The 15,136-nt window shown below is 33.4% G+C and overlaps 1 protein-coding gene across 1 annotated transcript; it reads right to left on the bottom strand.

Moving 5' to 3' along the window:
• Positions 1-190: 190 nt before the first annotated feature.
• Positions 191-13,925, bottom strand: LOC137805618 (uncharacterized). The gene is made up of 9 exons (XM_068605559.1): positions 13,887-13,925; positions 13,482-13,757; positions 13,090-13,391; positions 12,831-12,975; positions 4,902-5,177; positions 4,510-4,811; positions 4,251-4,395; positions 450-533; positions 191-367 (listed from the first exon to the last, which is right to left on the bottom strand). The coding sequence occupies exons 1-9, from the start codon at positions 13,923-13,925 to the stop codon at positions 191-193; spliced, it is 1,746 nt and encodes a 581-aa protein (XP_068461660.1).
• Between the last annotated feature and the right edge of the window lie 1,211 nt (positions 13,926-15,136).

Genomic DNA, 15,136 nt, shown 5'->3' with positions numbered 1-15,136 from the left:
CACAAAGTTGCCAGAATCAAGCATAGATGCCGAAGTTACATTAGTAGGTGAAATGAGAGCATAGCCTTCTCTCCCACTCGGGAAAAGCCGCAGACCAGTGGTGGTGATATCAACGTTGAATTTGCGGGGAGTGGGAAGCTATCACGGTTAGCTGTCCAGACAATAGTATTTGAGGGTGACTAGCAGCAAATCAGCCATATACCCACTGCAAAGCCAGTGCCTTGTGGGTAAAGCCAAAAGCAAAATGGCCAGAAGGTGATACCCATGAACTATGATTCCCAAGTTCAGCAGAGAGAGCCAAAGACCCTGCCTCTATGATGCTCTCACTTGTTTTGCAAATGCATGCATAACAGCGACAACAGAAGGGCTAGGAAAGGCCATAGGATTTGGAAACTGAAACAAAAGTTGTAGCTTATCAAACTCAAACAAAACTTTATGACAGAGATTACTTCCGGTGATTTCAGAGTTGACCGACTTTCATCATGCAGTGGTCCAGTCCCCCGCCAAAGACGTTTGGTAGCCATAGAATTTATCTTTGAATATATGGAGAAGAAATAAAGTAAATGGAAATTGCCGATTCTTTAATTGGTGAGAGTGGAAAGTCCGAACTACTTCACACGTTTCAATCCATCTTAATCATAAAATATTTATGAAATATATAAAAAAATATACATATTTAATATTTTTATTTTTACTTTTTTTTTATTTTAAAAAAAAAAACTATAAATTTATTTTAAAAATATACAATTTTCTCCGATTCTATCTTTATTATAATATAACCATTTTAGTAGTACAATGGAATATTTGTCATTTTATATTAATTACTTAAAAATATAAATGTACCGTTTTTATAGACAAATTGACTTTCAATCTTTTTACTTAATTTTTTATTTTAAGACAATAACAAGAAAAAAAAAAGAATACTCTCACAAGTTTTTACACCAAATCTTACATATCAAATAAAGTAATCTTTATTTCCAATAACTATTTCACTCCATTTCAAGCAACTACATTTTTTGGTAAAATCATACCATTATTTTTTGTATCTACCATGAAGTCAATCTTAACTTTAACGTGAAACTCATCACACTCTCCGATCCAAAAATTACCAATGGAAGAAGAAAAAAACTTAAAGAAGTAGAGAGACTCAAAACAAATAAAAAGAAAAAAGAAGTTGTTTAATCAATTCATCATTTTTTTACATATTATTTTTGTTTCACTACAAGAAAAACGCGAATTACATACAGATTTTTTCCGTATGTAAATATTAGCAGTGAATGGGATTCGAAGCCAGTTCCTTCAGCAATCTTTCAACAACCAAGTAAATTTAACCACTACACTAAGCAAATTCTTTAGTTTTATTATGATTTTTATTATACTTATTATTATTAATAATACTAACAATATTAATAATATTAATAATACTAACAATATTAATAATACTAACAATATTAATAATACTAACAATATTAATAATACTAACAATATTAATATACTAACAATATTAATAATATTAATAATACTAAAATATAATAATATTAATAATACTAACAATATTAATAATATTACTAACAATATTAATAATATTAAATAATACTAACAACTAACATATTAAAAAACAATACTAACAATTTAAAATACTAACAATATTAATAATACTAACATATTAACAATACTAATAATACTAATAATATTAATAATACTAACAATATTAATAATACTAAAAATATAATACTAATAATAATAATAATACTAACAATATTAATGATACTACAATATTAACATATGAATCACATTTAATTTATCTATAATCTACTTGAATCTAAACATAATTTATTATATTATCTATTAGTATGAATCAAATTTAATATATGTCATACTCATAGTCATCATATTACCTATTACATTAAAATAAACTATCATATTAATTATTATTTTACGATCATATTGACTTAATTAAGTTCATTATAGGTAGTTGGTTTTACTTGTGTGTTATATATAGTAAAGAATATTGTCAACAAACAATATTATCTTTTAACATAAAATGATGACTTTTACATTAACTATTAATTAAATCTCTAATACAGATTACTAGTTAGCATATCATTATAGTTTAAACTATATTAATTATTCCATAAATCTATGTAAAAAGTTGTTACTAAACAACCCTTTCTACTAATATATAAATCATAATGACAAAGTGATTAAATAATTTATAATTTAAAATATTTTAAAAATTATACATTATATCAATTTTAATCTATGTAAGTAAATATTTAAAAATAAGATTTTTTTATCGACAAAGAATAAAAAAAATTAAACAAAACATTTTAAGGATATTTCAATCCTTATACAAGAATCTCAAATCAAAAAAGAAGTGTAAGATACAAGCACCTATATAGCCATCTAACAAAACTTCACAACTACCTATAATAACCTATATTTGAAAATAAGATATCAAATAATTTTATATTAATATATATATATATAATATGAAAGTAATTTAAATTTAACCATGAGTTTTAAAAAATTAATGATTAAATAAAGAAATATATTAATCAATATATATATGTATTTATAGTATTAAAGTTATATTAGTATTATATAATTTCTTCCTTTTCTCTCTATCTATCTATATCCGGATAAAAGTAATATTACTCAAGTCAAATAAAACTACTATACACACACAATAAATATCTAAATGTATATTTATATCAAAATTAATATTAATAATATGAATATAATATTGATAATATGAATATAATATTAATAATATGAATATTAATACTAATAATATTAATACTAATAATATTAATACTAATAATATAATAATAATATTAATAATAATATTAATAAATATTAATAATAATATGAATATTAATACTAATAATAATAATAATAATAATAATAATAATATTAATAAATATTAATAATATGAATATAATGTTAATAATAATATTAATTATAACATTAATAAATATTAATAAATATTAATAATATGAATATAATGTTAATAATAATATTAATTATAACATTAATAAATATTAATAATATAATAATAATATTAATAAATAATAATAATATAAATATAATTTATTTTATATTATTATTAATAATAATTATATTAATATGTATAAATTATATTAATATGTATAAATTATATTAATATGTATAAATTATATTATATGTATAAATTATATTAATATGTATAAATTATATTAATATGTATAAATTATATTATATGTATAAATTATATTAATATGTATAAATTATATTAATATGTATAAATTATATTAATATGTATAAATTATATTAATATGTATAAATTATATTAATATGTATAAATTATATTAATATGTATAAATTATATTAATATGTATAAATTATATTAATATGTATAAATTATATTAATATGTATAAGTATAATAAAAATGATAATATGACCAAAGAACTTGTCTGGTGTTCGAATCCTGACTGCTGTAGATTGCTTGTAACATTATTTGGAGTTTGGTTTCGAGTCCTATGGGCATAAAAATTAATACATCAATGGATTTTAGATTTCAATTTATTCAAGTGATTTGTGTGTATGTGAGCTAACCTCCTGTGCCACAACCAAGACTCATCACTTCTGGACAACAAACACTCATTTGTAAGATCTCCAGTCATATGTTTTCAGTATAGGGTCCAGCACAGATTAACACCTTCTCTTTGGTAGCCACTTAGCTAAGTTCTTAGGCACAAGATGTCTTCTAGCAATGTATGACCAGATTTCATGCAGTAAAAACAGGTTACATGAGATGCCTTTTTGCCACTGTTAAAAGCTGAAAAAACTGATTTTGCTGGAACAAAAAAACTTGAAAGCTTTTTGACATTGGTTGTATTTCCAGGGGTATAACCAAGTCCATTCTTATTGAAAACAGCATTCTGTGATCCAAGGAGAGACTCAAGGTTTTCTCTTCCCTTGGTGAAATTGGAAAGGGTTTTCAGCAAATATTCCACTTGTTTTTCAATCTTTTGCAGTTTTCACAGTTTTTAATAGAGGCATGCAAGCAAGTCAGTTCAAGGCTTACCAAATCTGTTTTGGCCTTATGCAATTCTTCCTCAAGTGTTTTTACTTTAGGTGCAAGCACATTATTTACCTTTTGCAGCTTATTGCATATTACAGCTAGCCTATTGGCTTCCTCATGTGTTTCCTTGAAGGCAGCAAGCAAATCATCATAGTTATCAGAATCAGCAGAAAAGTTACTTACTGATTCAGAGCTTGACTCCTCATCCTTCATCATAAAACACAGATTGTTCTCCTCATCTTCTGTTGAAGAACTGCTAGTTGAGGAAACTTCATTTTCCTCCCATGAGATGTAGGCTCTTCTTCCTTTGTTCCTTTCAAATTTCTTGCTGGCAGATTTGTCCTTAGTTTGATTGTCTGGACAATCTGTTTTGATATGCCCTGTTTTGCCACATCCAAAGCAAGTATATTTAGAGGAATTTAAATCATTAGGTTTGGGATACCTTCTTTTCTGCTGGTTCCTATTTTTGCTTTTCTTCCTCAGAAATTTGCTGAATCTTTTTGTAAGAAGGTTGATTGTATCATCATCTTCAGCATCTTCCTTTTCTTCCTTGATCTCATCCAATTCAGTTGCTTTCAGTGCCAAACCTTTGGGTTTCCTCTCTGTTGTTTCCTGTTCTTTAAGTCTTTTAAGCTCTAACTCATGCTCCATCAGCTTTCCAAACAGTGCAGTAGTTCCCAATTTTGACAGATCACGGCTTTCAGAGATAGCTGTCACCTTTGGTTGCCAGCTTCTGTCGAGGCACTTCAATATCTTTATGTTGAGCTCCTCTTTATCAAATTCTTTTCCCAAGCCAGTGAGGTGATTCACAATGTGGGTGAATCTTTTTTGCACATCAGCAATGTTCTCTCCTGGTTGCATTCTGAACAGCTCATACTCTTGGATGAGTGCATGTTTCCTTGACCTTTTTACATCCTCAGTCCCTTCATGAGTCACTTCTAAGACTTCCCACATCTCCTTTGCTGACTTACATTGAGATATTCTGAAGAACTCGTCCATTGTCAATGCAGAAGTTATGATATTCTTGGCCACCAGATCATGTTGAGCTTTTCTCCTTTCAGTATCATTCCACTCTGATCTTGGCTTTTCAACTTGTTCATCTTTGACAATCTGCATTGGCACATAAGGTCCATTGACCACAGCTTCCCAAATTAATGCATCAATGGATTCCATAAAAATTCTCATTCTGACTTTCCAAAATGCATAATTCAATCCATTAAACATAGGTGGTCTATTTACAGCAGAACCCTCAGCAAAAAGCACATTAAACTCAGACATTTTTACAAACAAACTTGATTAAACTACAAGTCCCAGCTCTGATACCAATTGTTGGGTTTAATAGTGCCAAAGTTCAAGAGGGGGGGGTGAATTGACCTTTTAAAACTTCTTCGCAGAAACAGTGTTTAACCCAGTTTTACAGAAAATAAATCGATTTATGTTAAAATGAACAGATTTATTTCAGCACTGTTTTTCTGTTTGAAACGCTTTTAATACAGCAAAGCTAATCACAAGACTATGCAGTGAGGATTTTCAGCAGCACACACAAATATCAGATTTGAAAAACAGTGAAACACAAAACAGCAAGCTTCAATTTCAAGCAAGTGATTAAGGTTCAATTGATAGCATGCTAGTTAATTGAGTGACCTTTGCAAACAAGCTGTTCCTGTGACCTTTAACAGACTATGAGTGTTCTTCTTGATGTCAAGAAATTTTCCAGAAATTAAGAACAATGAATCACAACACAGCAAGCTTCAACTTTAAGCAATTTGTTTAAGGTTCAATTAATAGCATTGACAGTTTCTTGAACAGCCTATCACAGTCAATCTGTTCCAATGGTTTTAGCAGATTATGTATGTTCTTATCAGATTCAAACACCTTTTTCAGAAATCAAGAACAGTATGCACAGTGCCCAGAAAGAACAGATTTATTTTCAATTGAACAGATTTATTTCTTAGCTGTTTTATCAATTATGCAGAAACGAAATTGCAGAGAGAGAGAGAGAGAGAATGAACACAAGCAATTATACTGGTTCACTCAACCTGAGCTACATCCAGTCTTCACCAACAACAAGTGGAATTCACTAACACACAGTACAATCAAGTACACTTCCCACTGTTCTTGAAACCTACAAGAACTTAGGTACTCTTGCTGAAAAAACCTATTTCAGCACTCACACACACACATCCACTCTCCAAGAACACCTATCAAGAAGAGGATTTAACCAAACTATTACAAGTAATAAGAAGTGAAACGACTACACCTGATTGAGGTAACAAAGATCAGCCTTAAACCAGTAGGCAAGATTGCTAGAACAGTAGCTGCACCTCACACCAAGCTTTTGGAACCAAACCAAGAACAAACACTTTGTGATTTTTGAAATCTTTGAAGAACAAATGCTAATCCTTGAAAACACTTAACTCTCTGCTATCAAAACTTGTTTTTTGCAAATGTATAAACTGTTTGAATCGTTATTAAGCTCAGAAACAAGTTTGCATTTTATAGAAAGCCAGCTTATAACAGAATTTTGAAAAACAGTTAAAGCTGTTATAAAATGAACAGATTGAAAATAAAATAAACTGATTTATTTTCAAAAGCAGTTAGAGAATCTGTTAAGTGATGAGACTTAGTCAACCATTCTGGTGCTGAGATAAAACTGAAAAATGTTTAAGCTTGTCATGGCACCAGAGGCAAAAAGAATCTATTCATTTACAGATGAACAGATTTATTTTTCAAAACGAAAACAGAGAAAGTTTAACAATTTAAAACTCAGTCGTTTTGAAAAGAAGAAGACTTAGTCAAAATACCTGATGCACAAAATCAATTTTTTACAAGACTTTAGCCAAGGCATCAGTGAAGAAAATGAATCTGTTTATTTAGAAAAGAACAGATTTATTTTTATGCAGTAAAACGTGTTTTTGTGTAAAACATGTGAAAAACAATTTTAGAAAACTTATGCTTGTTCTTAACACATGGCCAGTGGTTATGAGGTGAGATACTCAGCAAAAAGCTACTCTTAGACAACCTCTAAGCACTAACTAAGGCATTCTTAAAGCAAAGCACAAATACATGGAAAGCACATAAATGTCTTCATCAAACACAACATACAAGTCTTCATCAAACACAATCTTGAAGGGGCAGCAACCATCTTCAACAATCTCCCCCTGTTTGATGGAGACAAATCCCCATAGCTAAACCTCATAGCTTTGTTGCTTTAAGCATTTAAGCACTTGTACTGCACCAGATTTTAAACCAGAAAAAAACAGCAGTATTGCATAACATATGAATTGATTTAAAGGTGCAGAATTAACTCCCTGTTACAGCTAGCATCACCTAGCATGGTGAGCTATTTTTCTCCCCCTTTGGATTCATCAAACAGCATATAAGCATAGGGAAATACAGGGGTATAAAGCAGAAACCACAATCATAATAGTTCAGAAACAGAAAACCAAATTGTTCAACATTACAGAAACTTTAAAACAGATAAAGAAAGCATTAACAACAGAAAACTACTGATTCTTGTAGTAAAGCTCTGCAAGCTGTGCCTGAACCCCTTCAATCTGATCATCAAGGTGTTGGAACCTTGCATGAGTAGTCTCAAAGTGTGCCCTTTGTTCTGCAGACATGACATCAAGACGGTACAGCACTTGCCTCTCAAACATAGACATTGGTTCTCCACGGTATTCTGGACTTTGATAGGCAACTATGGCATTTGCAGCAACTTCCTCATGTTCAGATTGGACAGCAGGTGAGTCATCATCCATAGGAATAGCTTCATCCTCATCTTCATGTTCTGCTGGAGTGTCCTTCTCCTTGAGGACCACCCACTTGTTTTCAATCTTGTGGAAACCCATTTTGGTGAGAGTTGAAGTATCAATCTCACTTACAGCTTTGATAGGGTCATTTCTCTCATTTGTAACATCAATACCAAAGTAATCAATTAATTTGGAAACAAGAATAGCATAGGGAAACCTGTAATCAGCCAACCTTTTTTACTTGAGCATGTGTTCGTTGACAATGAACACCCAGTTTACCTTAATCTGGTTCATGATGCAATATAGGAGAATAAGATCCTCTTCATGTAGGACAGCATGGTTTGTTCCTCTTGGAATCAGTTGCCAAGCTATGATGTATGCAACTAGACGTGGAGTGAGGTTCAAATGCCCTGCATGGAATCTGTTTATGCTTTCTGTAGGATTCCTCATGCAACTTTTGTAATATTGCAGCTTGTTGAATTCTGAAATTCCACTGGTGTTCCCTTTCCCTACTTTCAGTCCAGCATATTTTATTCCAGCCACAGAATTCCACACCTCACTTGTGATCTTCATCTTTATTCCTTTCACATAAGAGACAACATTCTTCCCATCCAATGTGAGGTTAGTATAAAACACCTTAACCAAGTCAGGATAGACATTACCCGTTAATTCCAGCATCTTTTTCAGTTTCTGGTGCTTCAACACAGCCCTTGTTTCTACCAATTTTTCAGATTTCAGCCAGTTGAAATCCAGCACCTTGGGTATGTTGATCTGCTTCCTGCTTGTTTCATGAATGTAGGCATTGATGCCTTCTTCATTTCCAGCGAACCATCCTTCTAACACACCTTGAGAAGTGGTTTGCTTTCCCTTGCCTTTCTGTTTTTGTCTTGAAGACGAAGCCATGGTAACCTGAATTCTTTTCTTGATTTCAAATGGTGAGAATAGAAAGAGAATGGCCAATGTGGGTAGCAAGTATTCACACAGATTTATAGCAGAATAAATGGATTGATATGGCAGTTATGAGAAGATATGCATGAAGATTTTATGCTTCTGAATTTTGTGCAGAGTATCTTTGAAAATAAGCACCAAATCTTTAGGGTCACGATGCATACACTCAAATTCTTATTGAGCACCCAAACCATCAAATCGGTTACATAACCATGACCAAAACCGTCAAAGGTACAGAGGTTAATGCCCACTAAATCAGTCAAGCAGTCAAAGATCAGAATTTCTCTTTCCTAGTCATCAATGCGTATCAGTGCAGAAAAATAAACACATTTAATTGCGAATAAACAGATTTAATTTTTCACTGCTAGGTACAATTGACATTTATAATACCCAATTCATTAAGCAGAAAATTAAACCTATCTTTGGCTAATGGTTTTGTGAACAAATCAGCAAGTTGTAAATCAGTACCAATGAACTTAATATCACATGTTCCATTAGATATGTGTTCCCTTAGAAAATGATGCCTTATTTCAATGTGTTTGGTTCTTGAATGCATGACAGGATTTTTGGTTAAGTTGATTGCACTTGTATTATCACACAACAGAGGTATATGGTTAAGTAAGATACCAAAATCATTCAATTGTTGTCTTAGCCATATAGTTTGAGCACAGCAACTCCCTGCTGCAATGTATTCTGCTTCAGCAGTGGAAAGAGCTACACAAGCCTGCTTTTTGCATTGCCATGAAATCAAGCTTGATCCAAGCAAATGACAGGTTCCACTTGTGCTCTTCCTGTCAATTTTGCAACCTGCAAAATCTGAATCAGAATATCCAGTTAAGCTTAATGAAATGTTACCTGGATACCACAAGCCAACTTCTTTAGTTCCTTGCAAATACTTCAAAATCCTTTTGACAGCATTGTAGTGTGATTCTTTAGGAGCAGACTGAAACCTTGCACACATGCACACTGCAAACATTATATCTGGCCTGCTGGCAGTGAGATACAGTAGTGATCCTATGAGTCCTCTGTATTTGGTTTCATCAACAGAAATTCCAGCTTCATCATGATCCAAATGACAGTTTGTTGAGAAGGGTGTGCTGATTGGTTTACACTTGTCCATTTCAAATTTCTTCAGCAAATCCTTGCAATACTTTGCTTGACTCAAGAAAATGCCATCCTTGAGTTGTTTGACCTGCAAACCTAGAAAATAGTTCAACTCACCCATCATTGACATTTCGAACTCACTCTTCATGACTTTCATGAAAGCTTCACATAATTCTCCATTGTTTGATCCAAAAATGATGTCATCCACATATACTTGAACTAGAATTGAGTCATCTCCTTTCTTCTTAATGAACAAGGTCTTATCTGATGTGCCTCTTTCATAGCCTTGAGAGGTGAGAAAATCACTTAGCCTCTCATACCATTGCCTAGGAGCTTGCTTGAGTCCATAGAGAGCCTTTTGGAGTTTGAACACATATTCTGGATGTTGATGGTCTTCAAAACCTGGTGGTTGTGAAACAAATACTTCTTCATTTATACAGCCATTTAGAAAGGCACTCTTCACGTCCATTTGAAATAGCTTGAACCCTTTGATGCAGGAAAAGGCAAGCAGCAGTCTAACAGCTTCTAACCGAGCCACTGGTGCATATGTCTCATCATAGTCTATTCCTTCTTCTTGATTGTACCCTTTAGCTACAAGCCTAGCCTTGTTTCTGGTGATCACTCCATGCTCATCCATTTTGTTTCTAAATACCCATTTTGTTCCAATCACATTCATCTCAGGTATTCTAGGAACAAGAGTCCAGACCTCATTAAGAGCAAACTGATTCAGTTCCTCTTGCATAGCTAAAATCCAGTTGCTGTCCTTGAGAGCTTCCTTCAAATTCTTGGGTTCAACTTGAGATACAAAGGCCATTGCTTCACAGAAATTGTTCAAGGATTTTCTAGTTGACACTCCTTTCTCAATGTTTCCAATGACATTATCAAGGGTTAAGTCTCTTGGAGTTTTCCACTCTTTTGGCAAACCTGCAGCTGCAGTAGATTCTTGTACAGTATGTGTATCAGCAGTATCAAAATGAATCGATTCATTTTGATTTAAAACAGATTTAAATTCATTACAGTCAGGTTCATCAGCAGCTTTAGATATACTATTATCAGTTTCATCAAAAACAACATGCATTGATTCTTCTACTATGAGCAACCTTTTATTGAAGACTCTATATGCATGACCATTCAAAGCATAACCAATGTGCACACCTTCATCAGATTTAGCATCAAACTTACCAAGATTTTCTTTGCCATTATTCAATACAAAACATTTACACCCAAATACTCTAAGGTGACTCACACTAGGTTTTCTGCCCTTATACAATTCATATGGGGTTTTCTTAAGAATTGGTCTTATTAAAGTCCTATTTAAGACATAGCTAGCAGTATAAACAGCATCAGCCCAAAAGTACTTAGGTAGCTTAGATTCATTTAACATAGTTCTAGCAAGTTCCTCTAGTGATCTGTTTTTCCTTTCAACTACACCATTTTGTTGGGGTGTCCTAGGGGCTGAAAAGGTATGAGCTATCCCATGCTTCTCACAGAACCTCTCAAACTTAGCATTTTGAAACTCTCCCCCATGATCACTTCGAATAGATTTTATGCAGCAACCATTTTCATTTTGCAGAATTTTTCCTAATTTCTTAAAGGCATAATAAGCATCATGTTTATGTGCAAGAAATAAAGTCCATGTAAATCTAGAGTAATCATCCACAACAACTAAAGCATACAAATTTCCAGCCAAGCTAGCAACTCTAGATGGACCAAATAAGTCCATATGTAACACATCCAATGGATTTTTTGTAGAGACAATATCCTTTAACTTGAAAGAGGATTTGATTTGTTTACCTTTCACACAAGCATCACAAAGCCTGTTGTCCTGAAATTTAATGTTAGGCAAACCAGAAACTAAATCTTTAGATTTCAATTTATTCAAGTGATTTGTGTGTATGTGAGCTAACCTCCTGTGCCACAACCAAGACTCATCACTTCTGGACAGCAAACACTCATTTGAAGAGTTAGTTTCCATAATATTCAACAGATAAATGTTATTCACTCTCTTACCAGTAAACAGTACCTTACTAGATGAATTACTTGAGATTGTGCAGCCATTTGACTCAAAATTCACTTTGTATCCTTTGTCACAAAGCTGACTTATGCTGAGAAGACTATGCTTAAGTCCTTCTACATACAGCACATTCTCAATGGTTGTTGAATTTCCTGTTCCAACAGTTCCTCTGCCCAAAATTCTCCCTCGGTTATTGTCACCATAGGTCACATGTCCTTCTGCTTTGAGCTTTAGGCTGGTGAACTTTGTAAGATCTCCAGTCATATGCTTGGAACAGCCACTGTCCAAGTACCACTGGTTCTTCTTGCTTCCAATCTGCAAAACAGAATAAAAAATATACAAATGGTACCCTTTTCTGTATAGGGTCCAGCACAGATTAACACCTTCTCTTTGGTAGCCACTTAGCTAAGTTCTTAGGCACAAGATGTCTTCTAGCAATGCAAGACCTAGATGTATGACCAGATTTCATGCAGTAAAAACAGGTTACATGAGATGCCTTTTTGCCACTGTTAAAAGCTGAAAAAACTGATTTTGCTGGAACAAAAAAACTTGAAAGCTTTTTGACATTGGTTGTATTTCCAGGGGTATAACCAAGTCCATTCTTATTGAAAACAGCATTCTGTGATCCAAGGAGAGACTCAAGGTTTTCTCTTCCCTTGGTGAAATTGGAAAGGGTTTTCAGCAAATATTCCACTTGTTTTTCAATCTTTTGCAGTTTTCACAGTTTTTAATAGAGGCATGCAAGCAAGTCAGTTCAAGGCTTACCAAATCTGTTTTGGCCTTATGCAATTCTTCCTCAAGTGTTTTTACTTTAGGTGCAAGCACATTATTTACCTTTTGCAGCTTATTGCATATTACAGCTAGCCTATTGGCTTCCTCATGTGTTTCCTTGAAGGCAGCAAGCAAATCATCATAGTTATCAGAATCAGCAGAAAAGTTACTTACTGATTCAGAGCTTGACTCCTCATCCTTCATCATAAAACACAGATTGTTCTCCTCATCTTCTGTTGAAGAACTGCTAGTTGAGGAAACTTCATTTTCCTCCCATGAGATGTAGGCTCTTCTTCCTTTGTTCCTTTCAAATTTCTTGCTGGCAGATTTGTCCTTAGTTTGATTGTCTGGACAATCTGTTTTGATATGCCCTGTTTTGCCACATCCAAAGCAAGTATATTTAGAGGAATTTAAATCATTAGGTTTGGGATACCTTCTTTTCTGCTGGTTCCTATTTTTGCTTTTCTTCCTCAGAAATTTGCTGAATCTTTTTGTAAGAAGGTTGATTGTATCATCATCTTCAGCATCTTCCTTTTCTTCCTTGATCTCATCCAATTCAGTTGCTTTCAGTGCCAAACCTTTGGGTTTCCTCTCTGTTGTTTCCTGTTCTTTAAGTCGTTTAAGCTCTAACTCATGCTCCATCAGCTTTCCAAACAGTGCAGTAGTTCCCAATTTTGACAGATCACGGCTTTCAGAGATAGCTGTCACCTTTGGTTGCCAGCTTCTGTCGAGGCACTTCAATATCTTTATGTTGAGCTCCTCTTTATCAAATTCTTTTCCCAAGCCAGTGAGGTGATTCACAATGTGGGTGAATCTTTTTTGCACATCAGCAATGTTCTCTCCTGGTTGCATTCTGAACAGCTCATACTCTTGGATGAGTGCATGTTTCCTTGACCTTTTTACATCCTCAGTCCCTTCATGAGTCACTTCTAAGACTTCCCACATCTCCTTTGCTGACTTACATTGAGATATTCTGAAGAACTCGTCCATTGTCAATGCAGAAGTTATGATATTCTTGGCCACCAGATCATGTTGAGCTTTTCTCCTTTCAGTATCATTCCACTCTGATCTTGGCTTTTCAACTTGTTCATCTTTGACAATCTGCATTGGCACATAAGGTCCATTGACCACAGCTTCCCAAATTAATGCATCAATGGATTCCATAAAAATTCTCATTCTGACTTTCCAAAATGCATAATTCAATCCATTAAACATAGGTGGTCTATTTACAGCAGAACCCTCAGCAAAAAGCACATTAAACTCAGACATTTTTACAAACAAACTTGATTAAACTACAAGTCCCAGCTCTGATACCAATTGTTGGGTTTAATAGTGCCAAAGTTCAAGAGGGGGGGGGGGTGAATTGACCTTTTAAAACTTCTTCGCAGAAACAGTGTTTAACCCAGTTTTACAGAAAATAAATCGATTTATGTTAAAATGAACAGATTTATTTCAGCACTGTTTTTCTGTTTGAAACGCTTTTAATACAGCAAAGCTAATCACAAGACTATGCAGTGAGGATTTTCAGCAGCACACACAAATATCAGATTTGAAAAACAGTGAAACACAAAACAGCAAGCTTCAATTTCAAGCAAGTGATTAAGGTTCAATTGATAGCATGCTAGTTAATTGAGTGACCTTTGCAAACAAGCTGTTCCTGTGACCTTTAACAGACTATGAGTGTTCTTCTTGATGTCAAGAAATTTTCCAGAAATTAAGAACAATGAATCACAACACAGCAAGCTTCAACTTTAAGCAATTTGTTTAAGGTTCAATTAATAGCATTGACAGTTTCTTGAACAGCCTATCACAGTCAATCTGTTCCAATGGTTTTAGCAGATTATGTATGTTCTTATCAGATTCAAACACCTTTTTCAGAAATCAAGAACAGTATGCACAGTGCCCAGAAAGAACAGATTTATTTTCAATTGAACAGATTTATTTCTTAGCTGTTTTATCAATTATGCAGAAACGAAATTGCAGAGAGAGAGAGAGAATGAACACAAGCAATTATACTGGTTCACTCAACCTGAGCTACATCCAGTCTTCACCAACAACAAGTGGAATTCACTAACACACAGTACAATCAAGTACACTTCCCACTGTTCTTGAAACCTACAAGAACTTAGGTACTCTTGCTGAAAAAACCTATTTCAGCACTCACACACACACATCCACTCTCCAAGAACACCTATCAAGAAGAGGATTTAACCAAACTATTACAAGTAATAAGAAGTGAAACGACTACACCTGATTGAGGTAACAAAGATCAGCCTTAAACCAGTAGGCAAGATTGCTAGAACAGTAGCTGCACCTCACACCAAGCTTTTGGAACCAAACCAAGAACAAACACTTTGTGATTTTTGAAATCTTTGAAGAACAAATGCTAATCCTTGAAAACACTTAACTCTCTGCTATCAAAACTTGTTTTTTGCAAATGTATAAACTGTTTGAATCGTTATTAAGCTCAGAAACAAGTT

This window comes from Phaseolus vulgaris, chromosome 3 (genome assembly GCF_000499845.2).
Source record: "Phaseolus vulgaris cultivar G19833 chromosome 3, P. vulgaris v2.0, whole genome shotgun sequence".
NCBI lineage: Eukaryota > Viridiplantae > Streptophyta > Magnoliopsida > Fabales > Fabaceae > Phaseolus > Phaseolus vulgaris.
Note: the sequence above shows the minus strand (reverse complement) of the source record. Positions and strands in the feature narration are given on the sequence as shown.